Here is a 19,769-nt window from a genome sequence, read left to right on the forward strand (position 1 = left end):
CTGCATCCGCCCCACGAGATATTAGATAAGATTGAGAATGGAAATGGGGAATATAAGATACAACAACCCGACAAAAGAGCAGACAACAGCCGAAGGCAACCAATGGGCCGGCTTCAACGCAGCGAGAAAATCCCGCATCCGGAGAAAGTTCTCAGCCAGCCCCTAAATAAAATTGTGTTCTGGTTCAGTAAAAGTGGATGACACACTAAACTCCAAAACATATAAATGAACCAAAATAAAAAAAAAACATACAAGACTAACAAAGGCCAGATGCTCCTGACTTGAGACAGGCGCAACTGAAAATGCGGCGGGGATAAACATGTTTTGTGAGATCTCAACCCTCCCCCATACCTCTAGCAAATGTAGAATAAAGAAACACATAGCAATACGCACAGTAAAACTCAGTTTAGAAGAAGTCCGAGTCAGATATCAGAATAGGCAACAAAAGAAACTAAGCAAAATGACAACATGTGATACATAAATTAACAAAGGACTGACATGCAGCTGCAGACCTCAATTAAACTGATTGAAAGATTATGTCTTCATCATATGAAAATCAAGTAAAATCCCTCCCGTTAGGGGTCTAGTATCATACCATCATAAAATAAATGAGAAGAACATAACCCGTATCATGCCCACAACTGTTTATAGAATAAATGTGTTTATTTCCGATGCAAAGACAATATGTGCGAATCAATATTAATACCAAAATATGCAATCCTTAATGACCTGTCAACAGTATCGTAAGTTAACTATAATATCCGTCAATTTTCCATGGTATGCCACTTTATAATAACACAGCATTGATATATTTGTTCTCCTCATTTTATTTCCTGTAACATTTGCTACTTTTTGATACGCATGCATCAATCGCTGTTGGTGTGACTGTCTACAAGGTGAGTGGGTTTTTCGGGAATACGACAACGTAATTTACGCAAAATAAATTTGTGACGTTGCGTTTCTGTGACATAATTTGAAATCACTGCTGTAGATGTAGCATAACAAGATAAAGGACAAGTCAAAGGTGAGTTCAATGCTTCGTATATATATACTTTAATTTCTGTGCAATTATTTCCGCGTTTCACATTTATAAGTTGTAACTTATCCAATGAGATTGTTGTTTCTGGCAATACTTCAGTCAGCCTGCAGCTAGTTTCGTTGCAATACATATTTTTTTTTGGGAGGGGGGGGGGGGGGGTACCTTTATCACAAAAAAAAACTAAGGCCATGTCTCTAACAAATATTGTGCATATATATCGCTAGGGCAAAAGGCACCAAAGATTTGTACAATGCGGACGATATCTAGGACAGCTCTATGAATTAAGACCTATAAAGTTTAATGCCATAAAAGACAATATATAACAATCAAAACCAAGGAGTAAACAAAGATTCACAAAACCAAAGAACATTTACATCAACAGTTATAAATAATCATCAAGAAACAACACGAACTCCACTAAAAACCGGGAGTGAAATCAGGTGCTCCGGAAGGGTAAGCATTTCCTGCACCGTATACGGATGTATTGGCGCATGTAAATTGATAGCTAAAGTATATATGGCAACAGAGCGGCCTTCCAAAATTGTCTGCAGTTATAACGAGTAAATTAACAATGAGTATGTCGTACAACAAGACCTGTACGCTCCCTTTAATTACGTCGAGATGTTTGTTGCTTTATTCGTAATCTATATATCTTTAAGGTACATATCCAAAAGTATCCAAGGGAAGGAAGGTTTAACTCGACCAAAACCCTCATAAGCTAAACTTCAACATACACATGTGTTGCAGAGGCGGATTAAAGGGAAATCACACTATTGTTTATACGCATCGCTCTCGGCGCCGCTATAGTGTCGTAACTGTATTATGACGTCGCCGTTTTCGTGTCCGTCGTAAAGGTTGCTAATTTAAAAAAAAATAGCGAGCCGCTCGAAGGGACGTTCCACTAAAGCAGGAGAAATGATAATGAACATATCATATTTTTTTACAACTGTTATAATTAAATTAAAAATACGTGTCCATAAAAGAGGGTCTGATTGTATTGGGGTAAATTTACGGAATACAGATTATTGGCAAATTTATACTGCAGAACAAAAGGTAAAAAACAGAAGATTAGAGAATAAAGCTTAAATGTAAAGAATAAAAAATATTGGTAACACAAAATAAATATTAATAAATGAATGACCCTCTATTCAGACCCTTATGATAAAAAGAACATATCAATACAAAACACCTAATCATCATGCATAATCAACACTAAGAACGATGGAAATTCATAGCATATTCAATATAATTTAGTACCCTCTCGGACCATTTTCTCGAAAACGAAGTCGGTGACAAATACTTTTCTTTGGCAGCGTATCGTCGCGATGCGGTATGTAGAGTTCATAGTATATTTTCGGGGGGGGGGGGGGGGGGGGTACAAATAGACCAAGAGTAGCAGCATGTAAGCGTACACCTTCCGGAATCTGTAGTTTTCAGACCAGAGGGTTGTAAATAGGAACAATGAGTTTCGACGGTTTTCTCATATCACATGCATGAAACGTCATAACTATAGTTTTCTATACTACATGTATAAATAATTCATCAAAAATCTCATTTCACATTTATATTCATCCGGGGCAGCCTGTCGGGTTAATACAAAGCAGGATCAATATTAATATGATCTAGTTCTGAATACTTGTATGCATTAAACTTGCCACTGGACGTAAATTATGTGTGAAGTGCTATTTGAAATCGTTATTTATTTCACATGTGACGACAGAAATTACCCGAGTGTCGTCCATCTTTCCCGAATGTTCCTTTGACATATAATTCCTCTCACTTTTTTTTGGGGGGGGGGGGGGGGGGGGGGCATGAAAACAAGTGATTTGTAGAGTAATCATATTTATTGAAATATTCAATTAAAAACGTTAATAAAATAACGAAAATCATCCAAAATTTTACATCGGTTACTGGCTGTCGAAATCAAAGAAAATTTAGCACCGTATTGTATTGTAAATGATACTCAGGCTAACATAATTTGGGCACCAAAAAATCATATTTTGTAGTATTTCTTCAAATTGTCGTTAGCGAACTTTAGGACCAACAAGTTAAAAATAAGACCGTTAGACGTCAAATAATCTGGGAATATCAAACACTATGTATAGTTATATATTTTGGTACTATTGATGACCTACACCAACAACAATAAAATGCTACGCTGAGCGCAGCCTGATACGCCCGCAGAGGTTGAACAGTTTTGGCACGTTTGGACACAATATCCAAGCTTGATATATATATATACTGAATTTGGACTGTGATCAAATTTTTGACATAATATGGGTTTCTGACACAAAATAAATATGGTCGACGGTCTTAAAAACTATTGTGCAATTGGAGATTTGTTCTTGATATATTTCAAAAAATTTGAAATATCAAAAATTTGCAGAAAAAAATTATGACCCCCACCCCCCATTCCTCTGGTAGTAATTACCCCCAAACTCAATCCCAGCCTTCCCCTTGTGGTGTGGAACCTTGTAGTACAATTTTAGATAGATCCATACACTCAAACACAAGTTAGTGTAAACTAGTTAAACTAGTAAAATGCTTGATTTTGAACCCTAATTCCTGAACGTTTGGAGCAATTACATGTACCCCCAACCTTAATTTGTGATATGAAGCCTTGTGGTACAATTTCAGAGAAATTCATTACTTCTCAATGTCATATAAGAAATTAATGAAAATCAAAACGGAATTTACATCAACAGATGTAAACAATTCATCAAAGTTGTATGAAAATTGGTGAAAGCATCTTAGAGTTAGCGTACGAAAACTGGAAAATCCCCCCTTTTAATGAATAAAACCCCATATCTCGGAATCGTAAAATCGAAAATCTATAAAATTATAAATGGAGCTTACATCAATCGATATGAACAATGCACTAAAGTTTCATGAAAACTGCTGAAAGCACTTATTGAGTTATTGTCCGAAAACTGAAAAAAAAACTTTTCTTAATTGTAAAACCCTATAACTCGGAAACATAAAATCTAAAATTTATAAAAGACGAAAGGAAGCTCACGCCAATAGATACAAAATATTCACCAAAGTTGTATGCCAATTGGTTGAAGCGTCCGACATGTTGACGACGGACGGTCGGACGGACAGAGGTATCACTGGTTCTCCGTTAAAGCGCCCAACGTCAGAGTAAAAAATGATAAAATATAAATTTCATCAAAACTTGTTTATAAAGAACATGGAACATCCTCATAGTGTATTCTACCCACCCTATAAATTTCAGCATGTAATATTTTACCGTTAATTTGTAATGATCGAGACAGTTTAGATGAAAGAAAATTAAAAAAAGATATATTTAACGTCATTTTATTGTCGAGCCTGCAACTTTTGTTGCAGAAGCTCGACATAGGGATAGTGATCCGGCGGCGGCTACGGCGGCGGCGTTAGCTCACTTCTTGAAAGCTTTATATTTTAGAAGGTGGAAGACCTGGATGCTTCATACTTTGTATATAGATGCTTCATGTTACGAAGTTTCCGTCAGTCACATGTCCAATGTCCTTGACCTCATTTTCATGGTTCAGTGACCACTTGAAAAAAAAGTTCAAATTTTTTGTAATGTTGAATTCTCTCTTATTATAAGTAATAGGATAACTATATTTGATATGTGCGTAACTTGCAAGGTCCTCGTGTCTGTCAGACAGTTTTCACTTGACCTCGACCTCATTTCATGGATCAGTGAAGAAGGTTAAGTTTTGGTGGTCAAGTCCATATCTCAGATACTATAAGCAATAGGGCTAGTATATTCGGTGTATGGAAGGACTGTAAGGTGTACATGTCCAACTGGCAGGTGTCATCTGACCTTGACCTCATTTTCATGGTTCAGTGGTTATAGTTAAATTTTTGTGTTTTGGTCTGTTTTTCTCATACCATATGCAATAGGTCTACTATATTTGTTGTATGGAATGATTGTTAAGTGTACATGTCTTGCGGGCAGATGTCATGTGACCTTGACCTCATTTTCATGGTTCAGTGGTCAAAGTTAAGTTTTTGAGTTTTGGTCTTTTTATCTAATGCTATATGCCATAGGTCAACTATATTTGATGTATGGAAATATTTTATGATCTTTATGTCAGTCGAGCAGGTTTTATTTAACCGTGACCTCATTTTCACGGTTCATTGCACAGTGTTAAGTGTTTGTGTTTTGGTCTATTTTTCTTAAACTATAAGTAATGTGTCAACTATATATGTTGTATAGAAGCATTGTTAGCTGTACCTGTCTGCCTGGCATGGTTCATCTGACCTGGACCTCTTTTTCAAGGTTCATTGGTCTTTGTTTAGTTATCTTGGTTAATGTTAAGTTTATGTGACAGTTGTAATAAAGCTTAGCTTTATACTTAGGACTATCAACATAATATCAATGATTAGTATAGAAGGCGAGACATTTCAGCGTGTGCACTCTTGTTTGCTTTGACGTCGTGATTTTCAATACCAAAATGCTTAACAATTTTTTTTTTTATTATTTCACGTAAACTTTTATTTCTTGTTTCTCGTTTTCTTGTTAGTTTAAATTAAGCATAATATTCAGTCATGTCTGCATTATTATATAAGTCTGTTTTATCTCTTCAACACAAATTAAGGTGATAAATCTGCCTTTATGCTTTTTCCGTGTGAACTAGTATGCTAAACAATCCAGTCAGGATGTCAGACCTGTACAAAGCAGGATCAATATTGATATCGTATTAACATGCTTTCAACCCGAATATGTATGTAATTCGCCAATGAATCCTCCTCCTTTTCATCATAATCTTATTTATCAATCTGTGTTACCATGACTTATCACTGATGTGGTCATACTTATACTGTAAACAAATATATAACTTTTAAACTGTTTCAATTTCAAAATGCACAAGAATGGCGTATAACGCTTGAATCCCTTGCTTTGGTCTGGTACTGTTTTGAAAATTTCTTTCGAAGCCGAAACTCAACTCTTGTATCTTTGATGCGTTCAATGTGTCGGAAATTTGAAAAAAAATAAGGAGAGAGACGAGAAGTGTCTATTAGTTTTTTGTGCAGACCATTGGGAGTATGTCTTTAAAATTGAACACTCTAATATAACAATAGAAGATATGGTATGATTGCAAAACTCCAGTATACATTTAACAAAATCAAGATAGTCGGTATTATAGACTTAATTCGTTACATAGTGTGTTAGTGACCTAATACGATATATACAGGGTCAGTAAATTCCATATGAGGTTTTATTTTGGCTCAAACTCCATTATGGAATTTACTGACCCCGTATATATCGTATTACATGTAGGTCACTACATCACTATGTAACTGACAATATCTGACCAAAGTTTAAACGAATCACTTATTTGATTAAGTTTACAGTTTTTATAATACTGCAATTTACAAATATAGGATATCAGATTTATTGATATAGGTTGTCTGAACGCACAGTGACAAATATTTCATGTAGATTTATGACCGGGAGAAGAACATTTAAAAAATTAATAAGATCTTTCATGCGTTGTCGGTGATAAATAATTGAAAAGGTTCAATATAAATATACCAAAAAAACAACGATGAGAGAGAAACGACAAAAAATAATCCAGCAAAATATGAAATATAAAATCATTTTCATGGATTATTTTTTCATCCTCTTTGTTGGTTTGCTGTAGTCTATTAATCACACTGACTTTAATTTTAAGACAACCATAAACGACCAAATAAACAGCTTCTCCTAGTAGATCCTCTTATGCTAGTAGAATTATGCATCCTATTCCGCTTGAATATCAGATAGTTATTTGAAATAATTCAAGATATATGTGATGGTTTACAAATAAAAAAATAAAGACAACATCCCCTCCCCCCACCCCTACCCCTAAAAAAAAGAATAAAGAAAAAAGGCAATCAAGAGAATAGAAAATAACATTATTTGGTTGAAAGGTAAAAAAAAAATGAAAATTGAAAAAAGGTAAAATAAAAAATAAAAGGGATAAATGATTTGAAGAATAATGAAACTTTGCGTCTTCTGCATATTAATAATTACTAGAACACACCCGCGAAATCGCGGGCATTCAGAGCGTAGTTTAAAGTATGTAAAGTGTTGTTGGAAGAATTTTGAAAAATATTGAATGACTGGAGAATTTCAGCAAATGTATAGGTTATTGGGGACCGTGAGGAAAATGTTGTTTTTTTTATCCCTCCTCCTTGAGGCTTGTTTAGGGGGGGTATCAATATCCCATATCCCATTAAGTTTTTATCCCAATATCCCGTATCCCTATAATGTTTACCCCTAATATCCCAATAATTATTTTTTACAAATATCCCATATCCCTAAAACTATTTTGAAATATCCCAAAAAATCATTATAAATTCATTCCTAAGCCCATTTTTTTCCTCATCATTACAACGTCAACAATTTTGACTCTGGGAAAACAAACTGTGTTAAAGGAAATTTAGTGCATACTTCTAGTGTTAAATAAGAATATACAATGTATGTGTCCAAAAGAAGAAGTGTTCCATCTTAGAGCCGTGTATAACAATCTCTTTTATGTGATGTTAAACGATAAATTTAGTGTAAGGGGTCTAATTGCAGACTTTTTTTTTAAATGTTCAAACCGTGATGCATATGACTGTAAAATATAATTTTGATAGCATTCTTCTTTCATTGATAAGAAACTTCATCCTACACGTTAACCTATGTTGGAAAGAACAGAAGGACGCAACCCTGTCTCTTGTCCAAGATTGCTCTGACATCCAACGGCTGTTTTGCCAGACAAGCTGAGACTGTGGGACGTCAGAGCACGTCTATATCAAAAAGTGGATATTTAGCATGCAAGTTCAATAACTCAAAATTTAACACAAGAAAGCTTTCTGTTAATGTACCTACATTACACTTAACTGTTGCAATATTTTTACAGCAGGCAAAATTTGCACAGCCCTTGTTTTGCAAAGAAATAACACAACATTTGACTCTGTGATCTTGAACTTTATGAATTACATAGATCCCAATATTTTTGTTACTTTTTTTTTAAATTTCCTTCCTCACAACACTAGTAATAGAAAGAAAATATATTAATTTACATTGATTATTTAGTAATTATTCGTTATTAACATAGTTTATACAACGAAATATCTACTTTTTGATATGGAACGTGCTCTGACGTCCCTCGGCCCAGCTTGTCTGGCAAAACAGCCGTTGCACATCAGAACAATCTGTAAAACGTGGAGACCTCTGAAGATCCTCGTCACGCCACGTAAAAAATAAGAGGTAAAACACTATAAAATATCCTGTAATCATATTAAGCATCAAAACAAATGAAAACGTTGACAACAATAAGGCTTAACTCATCAGATGGATACATCTAACAAAAATCTATGATTATTTCAAGAAAATTATCAATGCATATGAGCATATAATATAAAAAAAAGATGTGGTATGATTGCCAATGAGACAACTCTTCACAAGAGACCACGTAACACAGAAATTAACAACTATAGGTCACCGTACGACCTTCAACAATGAGCAAAGCCCATACCTCATAGTTAGCTATAAAAAGACCCGAAATGACAAATGTATAACAATTCTAACGAGAAAACTAACGGCCTAATTTATGTATAAAAAAAATGAACAAAAACAAATATATAACACAGCAACAAAGGACAACCACTGAATTAAAGACTCCTGACTTTGGACAGGCACATACATACAGAATGTGGCGAGGCTAAACATGTTAGCGGGATCCCAACCCTCCCCTTAACCTGGGACAGCGGTGCAACATAAGAACGAACTATACAAATCAGTTGAAAAAGGCTTAACTCATCAGATGGATACAAATAGAAATACATCTAACAAAAACAGAGAGTGGACGTGACCGAGTACTTGTACATCCCATCAACAAAAAGACACTAAGTACAGATCTGAGAGTACTTGCAGTTACTGACAGCTAGTTCAAAGCCAATTACAACTAATAAAAATTTATAAGGGTTCCGCGGAACCCAGTGTCTCGCCTACTTTTGCTGTTAATCACACACTCATCAAAAATGATGAAAAAAATCAATAAAATTATTCCTCTCGATACTATCTTTTGATTGTGAGAAGCTTCTGTCCAAGTTTGGTAAAAACCCAGGCTAGTTTAAGAATCTTAAAAATGTTTTAAATACTTTAACTGCAGACTGTATGTAATGTTAACTGGAAGAAAAACTAAGTCCATTTATAAGTAAACTACGGGAAAAATGGAATTTTATTTTTACAAAATTTACTTCTGGATACTATCTCCTGATCATAAACAAGCTTCTGGCCAAGTTTCTTACAATTCCAGGATAGTTTAAGAAAGTTATTAAAATTTTAAAAACTTTAACCACAGAGTGAATGTAATGTTTCCTGGCAGAAAAAACTAAGTCCATTTATAAGTAAAATACGGAAAAAATGGAATTTTATTTTTACAAAATTTACTCTGGATACTATCTCCTGATCATAACTGATCATAAACATTTCTGTCCAAGTTTTGTACATTTCCAGGATAGTTTAAGAAAGTTATTAAAATTTTAAAAACTTTAACCACAGAGTGAATGTAATGTTTCCTGGCAGAAAAAACTAAGTCCATTTATAAGTAAAATACGGAAAAAAATGGAATTTTATTTTTACAAAATTTACTTCTGGATACTATCTCCTGATCATAAACAAGCTTCTGGCCAAGTTTTGTACATTTCCAGGATAGTTTAAGAAAGTTATTAAAATTTTAAAAACTTTAACCACAGAGTGAATGTAATGTTTCCTGGCAGAAAAAACTAAGTCCATTTATAAGTAAAATACGGAAAAAATGGAATTTCGTTTTTACAAAATTTACTTCTGGATACTATCTTATGAACATAAACAAGCTTCTGTCCAAGTTTCGTACAATTCAAGGATAGTTTAAGAAAGTTATTAGAATTTCAAAAACTTTAACCACAGAGTGAATATTTGTGGACGCCGCCGACGACGACGCCGACGCAGACGGAATGTAGGATCGCTATGTCTCGCTTTTTCGACTAAAGTCGAAGGCTCGACAAAAAGTAATGCATCTGAGACTAAATTATCAATCATTACACACCCAACATCCAATGGCACGGTAAACAACATCTCCGTAAAAATGAGGATGTGCTATCCCGTTTGAAATAAATTTTTAGGTAGAACCAAACTTCAAAACCAAATCTAGAATTTAGTAAAGATTTTAAGTGATTTGTGGTAACTAAATCCCTGACTTAATATTATTTACCAGTAATACATAGATTTCGTTCATTAAAATCCAAAACGTTACAACAGACACGGGCATAGCGGAGGTGTTGTGATATACAAACACTGTAAGATAGTGCCAAAGGAACATCCCCATCCAAAAAAGGAAAATTAACAATAAGGAACGAAGTATGGAAAGCAAAACAAATACTTTTAAAATTATCAGTACACATGAGCATATAAATATCGAAAATAGATCAATACTTTTTGCTTGGGTTTGAATGACTTTTAAATAAAACGACCATTAACTCATTAAAATCAACAAAGCACTAAAATGACCTTTAATATTAAACTTTTTGGGGCAATTTTATCAAGTGAGATGTAAATGTTTCTGCACTTAACTTTTAAATTCAACTTATTTTTTTTCATGTTAAAAATTCAATATCCTTATAAATGCATCAATATCCCATATTCCATTTACTTTTAGGACAAATATCCCGTATCCCTAAAATTAAAATGGCAAATATCCCGTATCCCAATATACCCTATACAAGCCTCCTCCTTCATTTCCAAGAAGCTGAGTATGCGGTATGGGCTTTGCTCTTTGTTGAAGGCTGTACGGTGACCTATAGTTGTTAATTTCTGTGTCATATTGGTCATGTTGGTCTCTTGTGGAGAGTTGTCTCAACATGGCAATCATACCACATCTTTTGTTGTTGTTGTAATAAATGAATTTTGTAAAAGATTTAATGACTGGAGAATTTCAGAAAAGGTATCAAAAGTTCACATGAATAATTTTAGCTCTTATCTGTATTTTTAATTATGAACATTCATTACTATATAAATAAAGTGTATTTACTTTCAATTCCAAGTTTACTAATCGATCCATGGTGGTCAATTGATATAGTATACAGACCCTCATTCATTTAATAAACCGTCTGTGACCGCCGTGGATAGTAAACTTGAAAATGATAGCAGATAGAATTAAAATGCACTTTATTCGTAGTATATGTATGTATACAGAAAAAACGCAAACCGGAAGTCTAATCCGACTTAAAATTTCGTCCAATGACGGGACAATATCCGGATGCCTTTTTTTCTCGTTTTTCTCCCAAAATAACTCAATCTGAATAATCATATAAATGGATGACAAATGCGACTATGCATGTTACCTATAGAACACAGAGGCATCGTGATTAATATATCGTGGAAGGAAGAGAAGCGACACACAAAATGAGGTCTTCTCGTTTAATAGTATAGATTATTGACAATATTCTAGTAGATCATTGCGGATGAAATGTTGAACTTTCAAATTAATGGTAGTAAACGCAACTGTTCAAATGAAATTACGATGCATATTTCATACATTCATAAGCATCGGTGTTTTTCGCTAAACTCCCGATCTTGCATGAGTTAACTTATCATTTCGTCTCCTATTGCAGGCAAATTTAACCTTTCATCCTCCTCCTGCATTGTGTCAACAATTATTTTTATAGTTTTACACACTTTGGAAAAATAGTTTGTGACAGATGTCAGACCACGATAAGCATAAGCAACAAAAATATCTGCAATAGTTGATGAAAAAAAAGATATAAATTTCATGCGTCCGAAGCGTTTTTTTTAATTTATCTTCATGCATCATTTACGTCAGCGACGAGTATTTGAAATATAAGGATGTCAAAGAAATGAATGAGTTGATGAGCTATATTACGAAAAGGACTGTGACGAAAATAGTCGATTGTAACATTGATTGATTGAGGTGAAACCTTAGGTATCTTTATAATTCTAAAAAGTATTAATGGACAATTGATTGGAATTGTAAGGGTTTGCAAAATCAAAACATTGTCATAATTCTTGCGTCCTCAGTTTCATACTGATGCTTGAGGACGGTCGACATTGTCTTCGATTTTTTGGGGGTATAATATTTTTTTTAGTACCAAAAAATCTTAGATAAATTTTAATATTCTCCAGAAACAATTGATTGATAAGCACTGTTTCTTTCTATATTGTGTTGGACAGATAAGTAATCAAGGATAAAATCTATTTTTTATGATCAAATTTTTATTCTCTCCGATTTCAGATATCTTTCGTGCCCGTACTGTCTCTGAACGTTCATCTCCACATTACTAGTACCTCAGATCACAAGGAAAATATGATCAAATATATCTCATGTCATCTTTACTTTTGTATATTATCTAAGCTTTCCAACTTATTTTGAAAAAAATGAAATACTTGGTGTTTTTTTTTCCTCCAAGTTTGATTTTAATTCTAATTGATACATGATATCATTTAAGCAGTACAGCGACAGAATAAAAAGGGGGTTACATGGAGTAGTGTCGTCATACGAGTGTTATTGATACAGGCAAGACAATACATCTTGTCAAAATCTTATCGTACTATACAGAAGTTTTCAAATGCAGGAACTGAACATAAGAATTTTACAGAAAAGTTCATATATTTCTCACTGACTAGAGCGAAAAATGGCTAAAGAATTACAGAGTTCAGAAATGTAGATTCCCTCACTTAAAACAGACCGTAATATATATATACAGTGTATCATTGTAACGGGTAGTTTTGTTTAATCTATTTTACTGTGTCTTTTCGAAAAGAATGTTGTACAAGGTTTTGTTAATAATATATATAATGCCCTTTAGGCCGACGTCGTAATTTCATTTTAATAATGAAAGAAAGTACACTACAGCTCAGGTGGATTTTGCTTTGTCCACCCGTTCACAGTGGGAGTGGGCGCCGCGTGGTCAAACTTTCTAGCTTGCCCCCTCTGCCCTACCATAGGAGTGGGCATGCAATTTCTTTTGTTTAATCAAAAGACTGGCAAGTACAGTCAATTAAAAAAAACCAGATAATATGAAAAAGAAGATGTGGTATTATTGCCAATGAGACAACTGACCAAAATGACACAGACATTAACAACTATAGGTCACCGTACGGCCTTCAACAATAAGCACAGCTATAAAAGGCCCTGATGAAATATTTGTAATCACTATTTTTACAAAAATGAGATTATAGCTAGGGTAGGCTGCCAACGGTGGGCCGGTGGAAAAAGCAAAATCCGACCGGGCTGTGGTGTAATTAAAAGCTTCCCTCCTTGTTCAATACGAAAACACTCATAAGGAAGAGCAATTTGTATGGCTACTTGCAGTTGTTAAATCTTGTTGAATTCGATATCAAATTTATATTATTCATAGAAGTTTCATATCTTGAATATTGATAACGGGTTTACATTATTTACTTGCTATACAAACGTCCGTTTTTTTCTTCTGCTTCTAGATTTAAGAAATAAACAACTCTGTTACACTCAAACAATTGATTATTAAAATTGGTACATGGTGTCTTCGTATGTCTTCTGATAACAATATATTATTGATATTTAAGTGAAATATCCACCATCCGTTATTATGATATTATTACGTAAGTATTTCTGTATTGGCCTTGTTATTGGTCCGAGGCTTGCTGTATTGGCATGAGGCGAAGCCGAAGGCCAATACAGCTGGCCGAGGACCAATAACACGGCCAATACAGAAATACACGTAATAATATCTTTATTAATTAACTACAGTGTTACAATATTTTTTTAATTTCATTTCAAAAGAGATAAATATTTTTACCTTGAAGTGGAACTATCCAAATCTCAGTTTGTTTCTTTTTATTAGATGCAATACATAATGATCTCGTGCTGTTTCCAGGTGTCTTCAGCATTTTCTCATCAGATGAATTTTTCTACCCTTTTCAGTCACTATAAAGTGTTACAACTTAAATTTAGACGCAACACATAAATAGTAATTGGAAAGGTACTGCCATTGCATGTGTTATGCAGAAACTAATTTAAAATCGATGTGATATTATGAGGTGGTCAAGAAATGAACTTTGTGATAATCAACTTGTTCCCCAAACCTGAAATAGTTCTATCGTCTGCTTTCAAAGTACTTTTTAAATTGATGTGACCGTCTTTCGCCTGAAATGTTTTCAGCATGTTTAAGATAACTAAATGACAACTGCGTCTTCAAAACAACTGTTTACTTTCAGTTTGTGTTTATCGTGTCTTTCGATGTAAAATCTAGAGACGTTCCGAAATCCTGCACTTGTGTCAACTCGGCCAATATAGAATAACTCGGCCAATACAGGAAAAAATCTGTATTGGCCGAGTTATTCTGTATTGGCCCAGTTTACACATTATATTGCATTGGCAGTTTTCATCATATTAAGTCCAATAACAGTGTAGTTAGTTAATAAAAATATCTAATATGTTTATTTGGCATGCCATACTCGATAAAAAGTGCGGACGTGATAGAAAGCACCCTTTACCAAAACGTCAACGGAGATTACATTCCACGGAGGTTACATTTCGACGTACGATTTCGTCATTTATGAACCATAATATGAGTATCTGAAGATAAAAGTTGTTCTAAAATTAAATGTTGACACCGTTATCGATCTGTTGGATGTGGAGTTTATTTACAAAATTGGTGTTTGTTAAGATTTGACAATTCCACGGAGATTACATGCTTAACAATCTCTGCAGTTTTCAACTTTGTTTAGTTTTTCAGACTGATGTAATTTAAAATAAATGACCTTTGTTATAAATAAAACTATTTATGGTAACCTTATGATCAAATTTTACTTATATCACACTCTGTGTTGTACTAAATATTTTGTCCTGCTTGGTCTTTTATCCATCTACGGAAATTTCAGGTTTAGGAAGAAAATATTATGGACGGCCGGTACGATCACTATCGTTGTGAAAACCATACTAAACTTTATATAAATCAAAAATATAGATAATAAAGAAATCTAAAAATTCTCAGATATAAGTATAACAAGCTACGGGTATATTACTCGAAGTCGTTAGGTTTGCTTTCTAACGGTGGGACAAAATAACGTCATAAAATGGGCTCTTTAACGGAGAACCAGTGTAATACCATAATACGTGTACGTCCCGTAAACGGGCGTATAAAAATTTAACACGTACTATACATTTGGCTTTAAAAGTCTCCATCAAGAGAAATATTCAACACACACACACATGTATTTATGTAGAGTTACATGTCTCACAGAGTACTGCTTAACTGTAACCAACGCATTAATGGTCCGTCTGGTGAAGGAATATTGCACTCATATAGACAAAGTTTTGTGCTTATGATCATGTAATATTCGCCACTGAAAAATTTGCAAAATTCATGAAAACAATGGGAAAAAAAACTAGTAATGCTAGTTCAGATCACACAATGTGATCACTTGCCTGTCGACAGTGATACAGTCAGATTGTCGGATTCCGACCATGACTGAAAAGGACAACTAGTGTTTTAATACAAAGGTAGCTGACTAACCTCTCATTCTTTGGTTCTTTGAAAAAACAAGCCAATATGATATAGCAGAGAGTGCTTTTTTTTAAAGTGCCGAGTCTGTGGATTTTTAATCACGGCATATCAGGTTTTATCTTCCCGGTGCGAATATACAAGTTAGTGAATTTGTTCTGTTTGTAGCCTAAATGGAACGTGTAACTTTCAGTCCGGATACCATCAGTCTTCCGAAGTAGAAGATTCTTTATCTGCAAGCCGTAAATTATTTCTTTAATACGGCATGAGGCAGACAATCGTTTTCCCTATACAACGAATGCAATTAAAAAATGTAGATGACTTCAACTTTGACAATTACTTTATAATAAACTGTTACTGTATTTAATGTTTAACATTTCGATAGATTGATAAAAATATCAATGAATAATCGAAATACCCTGGAAAAATGTTATTATATTTTGTAGTGAAAAGGTTTAGTTCAACCCAATAGTTCCAAGCATTGCAAGAAATGCTCCTATGCTAACAACGTCGTTCTATAACGTTAGTTATAATAGTTCCCGCCAAAAATCGATAATAAGATTGTTTCCGTTTTAGCGGATTTAAAACATCGGTGACCCCCCATTTTTATTTATGGTTTTAAAATCTCCCCTGAAGCTGCAACTTATGCAGAAGTTTGAAGGAAAAAACATTAGTAGATTTTTTTTTATTTCAAGAAAAATCTATAATAAATCGAAATTAAAAACGGCGGGAAATGTTCAAAGGCCTTGAAAAATAAGGAAACTGAGAAAAATAAATGTGTATAAGGTAAAAATTACAATTGACTGTTTTTAGTTTTATCAGTAAAACATCGTTTTTCAATAATTTTGCCTTCAATTAGCAACTTAGAGCGCTATTTCTATATTTCGGATTAACGCGATTCTTCACTTTTTGATGACGTCATATCTCGAAAATAACATCGGTGACCCCAATTTTTTTTTTCGCCTAAAATATTGTAAAAAGTATGATCTGTCTACATGCAAAATTTCAAAGATTTATTATTAGTAGTATAAATAGTGTGATTTCCCTTTAAGAGGGTTTTCAGCCCCCCCCCCCCCCTTTTTGGTTGCCTGATTATATATGGAATCACTGAAGCATGACTGGAGCGAGCCCCTCTTAGGCAGACAGTGGGCCCCAACTTATAAACATTTCTGGATCCTCCACTGTGTTGTATTGATCACCAGGCATAGCGGTGGAAACATTTTTTCACCTTATTAATTTATTCACAATAAGTTAGCATACCACTGAAACACCTGGGTCAAAATTCATTAAAAAGTAAGAAGATGTGGTATAATTGTTAATGAGACAACTCTCTACCAGAGACCAAATGACATAGTAGTCATAGGTCATCGTATGGTATTTGGCATATAACAGAAATTAAGTTCGCGTCATAATGAATTCTAGGTAAACTACTGTAAACCAAAACTTTTACCCAATAACTTACTGATTACACGCATAATGAACATGTGTACTAAGTTCCAAGTGGGTGAGATAACATTTGGTATATACACATACTAACTAAAGTCTTAACCCCGATAATCCTAAATAAAGTCTGAACTTCGATATAACACGGCATAATTTACAGACGCCACATATCGAAAAACACTATGGTTCCTTCCTATCGTAAACGGGGTACCCGATTTGATTTATTGTCTTTATTTAGAGTTTGAACAGTTGATTATTTTTTGCAGATAAGTGGAAGACACGAAATTGAAAAAATCAACGATATGGAGAAGGAATTTTCTTCTACAAATTCGGAAGGTCCTCTGGACGGCCCGCATGCGTCAAACAAGATTAGTGTCAATCATAAGCCAGGAAATACTAAAACATATACCAAAGAGAAATATACGCCAAAAAAGAAACATTCACCGATATACCATCCAAATGTTCAAAAGGTGCCAGCTAAACTAAAGCATCTTTCAACTGATTCCCATCTTTCGAGAAAGGAAGCTTTTCAGTTGGAGAAAGAAGAAGAAAACGAAGTGGAAGAAAACCCAAGAGATACCCACCAAAAAGCACATTCTGAAGAGACGAAAAATGAAAAAGCTACACATTCAAAAGAGAAAATTCATACAAAGGAGGCACATCTAAAGGAGAAACACCATGCTAAGAAGACACATCCAAAAACGACACACAATGTGAATGAGTTGCATCTAAATGAGACACATCATGTAAAGGAAGTACATCCGAAAAAGACACTCAATGATGATGAAATAGAAACACATCTTAGGGAAATACACAATTTAAAGAAATCACAAGCAAAAGATTTACACAATGTAAAAGCACAGCATACAAAAGAGAAACACGACGTTAAAGAATCACATTCACACGATGTGGAAACAGCACAGCCAAAAGAGAAACATGATGTAAAAGAAGCACATCCACACGATGTAAAAGTAGCACATCCAAAGGAGAAACATGATGTAAAAGAAGCACATTCACACCATGTTAAAGCAGCGCACCCAAAGGAGAAACATGGTGTAAAAGAAGCACATTCACTCCATGTAAAAGAAGCACATTCACACAATGTTAAAGCAGCACATCCAAAGGAGAAACATGATGTAAAAGAAGCACATTCACACCATGTTAAAGTATCACAGCCAAAGGAGAACCATGATGTAAAAGAGGCACATCCACACGATGTAAAAGAAGCACATTCACACCATGTTAAAGTAACACATTCAAAAGAGAAGCATGATGTGAAAGAAGCACATTCACACCATGTTAAAGTATCACAGCCAAAGGAGAACCATGATGTAAAAGAGGCACATCCACACGATGTAAAAGAAGCACATTCACACCATGTTAAAGTAGCACATTCAAAAGAGAAGCATGACATAAAAGAAGCACCTTCACACCATGTCAAATCAACACATCCAAAGGAGAAACATGCTGTAAAAGAAGCACATTCAAACCATGTAAATGCAGTACACCCAAAAGAGAAGCATGGTGTAAAAGAAACACATTCACACGATGTTAAAGTAGTACAGCCAAAGGAGAAACATAATATAATAGCAGCACATCCACCCGATGTAAAAGAAGCACACCCACACAATGTAAAAGAAGCACATTCACACCATGTTAAATCAACACATCCAAAGGAGAAACATGCTGTAAAAGAAGCACATTCACACCATGTAAAAGCAGTACACCCAAAAGAGAAGCATGGTGTAAAAGAAACACATTCCCACGATGTTAAAGTAGTACAGCCAAAGGAGAAACATGATGTAATAGAAGCACATCCACCCGATGTAAAAGAAGCACACCCACACGATGTAAAAGAAGCACATTCACACTATGTTAAAGTAGCACATCCAAAAGAGAAGCATGATATAAAAGAAGCACACTCACACATTGTTAAAGTATCACATCCAAAAGAGAAGCATGGTGTAAAAGAAGCACATTCACACGATGTGGAAACAGCACATCCAAAGGAGGAACATAATGTAAAAGAAGCACATTCACTCCATGTAAAAGCAGTACACCCAAAAGAGAAGCATGGTGTAAAAGAAGCACATTCACACCATGTGGAAACAGCACATCCAAAGAAGCCTGATGTAAAAGAAGCACATTCACTCCATGTAAAAGCAGTACATTCAAAAGAGAAAGATGATGTGAAGATACATGTAGCATATTCAAAGGAAATACACAAGGAAAATGATATAATGAAAACACCACCAACAGATGTAAATAGCGGAAAGGGAAACCAATAAAAAGAGGAAAGTAATACAATGGAAACACAACCAACAGAGGCAAATAATTGGAATGACAATAAACTAACAGGGGAAATTAAATGACGAAATACTACCAAAAGATGCAAATAATGAAAATGACAGACTACGAACAGAGGACACGAATGAAACACAATCAATACAGAAAACTATGTAAAATAAATTGTTATCACAGAGATATGTCTCGCGTTTTATTGTAATTTAGATTATGCAAATGTTGAAATTAAAATAGCAGTACTTTAATATCTTACACAAGTTATGCAAATATTCAAAGTCAATGAACCATGACTGAGTTACATGGCTAAAGAATCTCCATGTAAATGAGATGAGCCAATGCTAATACAACTGCACGCCAAATACCATTGTCTTATTATAAGTCGTTCCCAAACCTAATTACAAACATTAACTTGTAAACTATGTAAAAGTTTCAAAGTCAATGAACCACTAAGAGGGGGTGGGGGCTATAAATACCA

General features: G+C 34.4%; 1 protein-coding gene across 1 annotated transcript; it reads left to right on the forward strand.

Annotated features, from left to right (window-relative positions):
* The first annotated feature begins 958 nt into the window (after nucleotides 1–958).
* LOC143075606 (uncharacterized) lies at nucleotides 959–19,472 on the forward strand. The gene is made up of 2 exons (XM_076251088.1): nucleotides 959–1,024; nucleotides 17,257–19,472. The coding sequence occupies exon 2, from the start codon at nucleotides 17,293–17,295 to the stop codon at nucleotides 19,276–19,278; it is 1,986 nt and encodes a 661-aa protein (XP_076107203.1). The 5' UTR covers nucleotides 959–1,024; nucleotides 17,257–17,292; the 3' UTR covers nucleotides 19,279–19,472.
* Nucleotides 19,473–19,769: the final 297 nt, after the last annotated feature.

This window comes from Mytilus galloprovincialis, chromosome 5, assembly GCF_965363235.1.
Source record: "Mytilus galloprovincialis chromosome 5, xbMytGall1.hap1.1, whole genome shotgun sequence".
NCBI classification, from domain to species: Eukaryota; Metazoa; Mollusca; class Bivalvia; order Mytilida; family Mytilidae; genus Mytilus; species Mytilus galloprovincialis.

Excerpts from the sequence above, each read along its gene's own strand:
- LOC143075606 (XM_076251088.1), top strand. The coding sequence starts at position 17,293 with ATGGAGAAGGAATTTTCTTCTACAAATTCGGAAGGTCCTCTGGACGGC.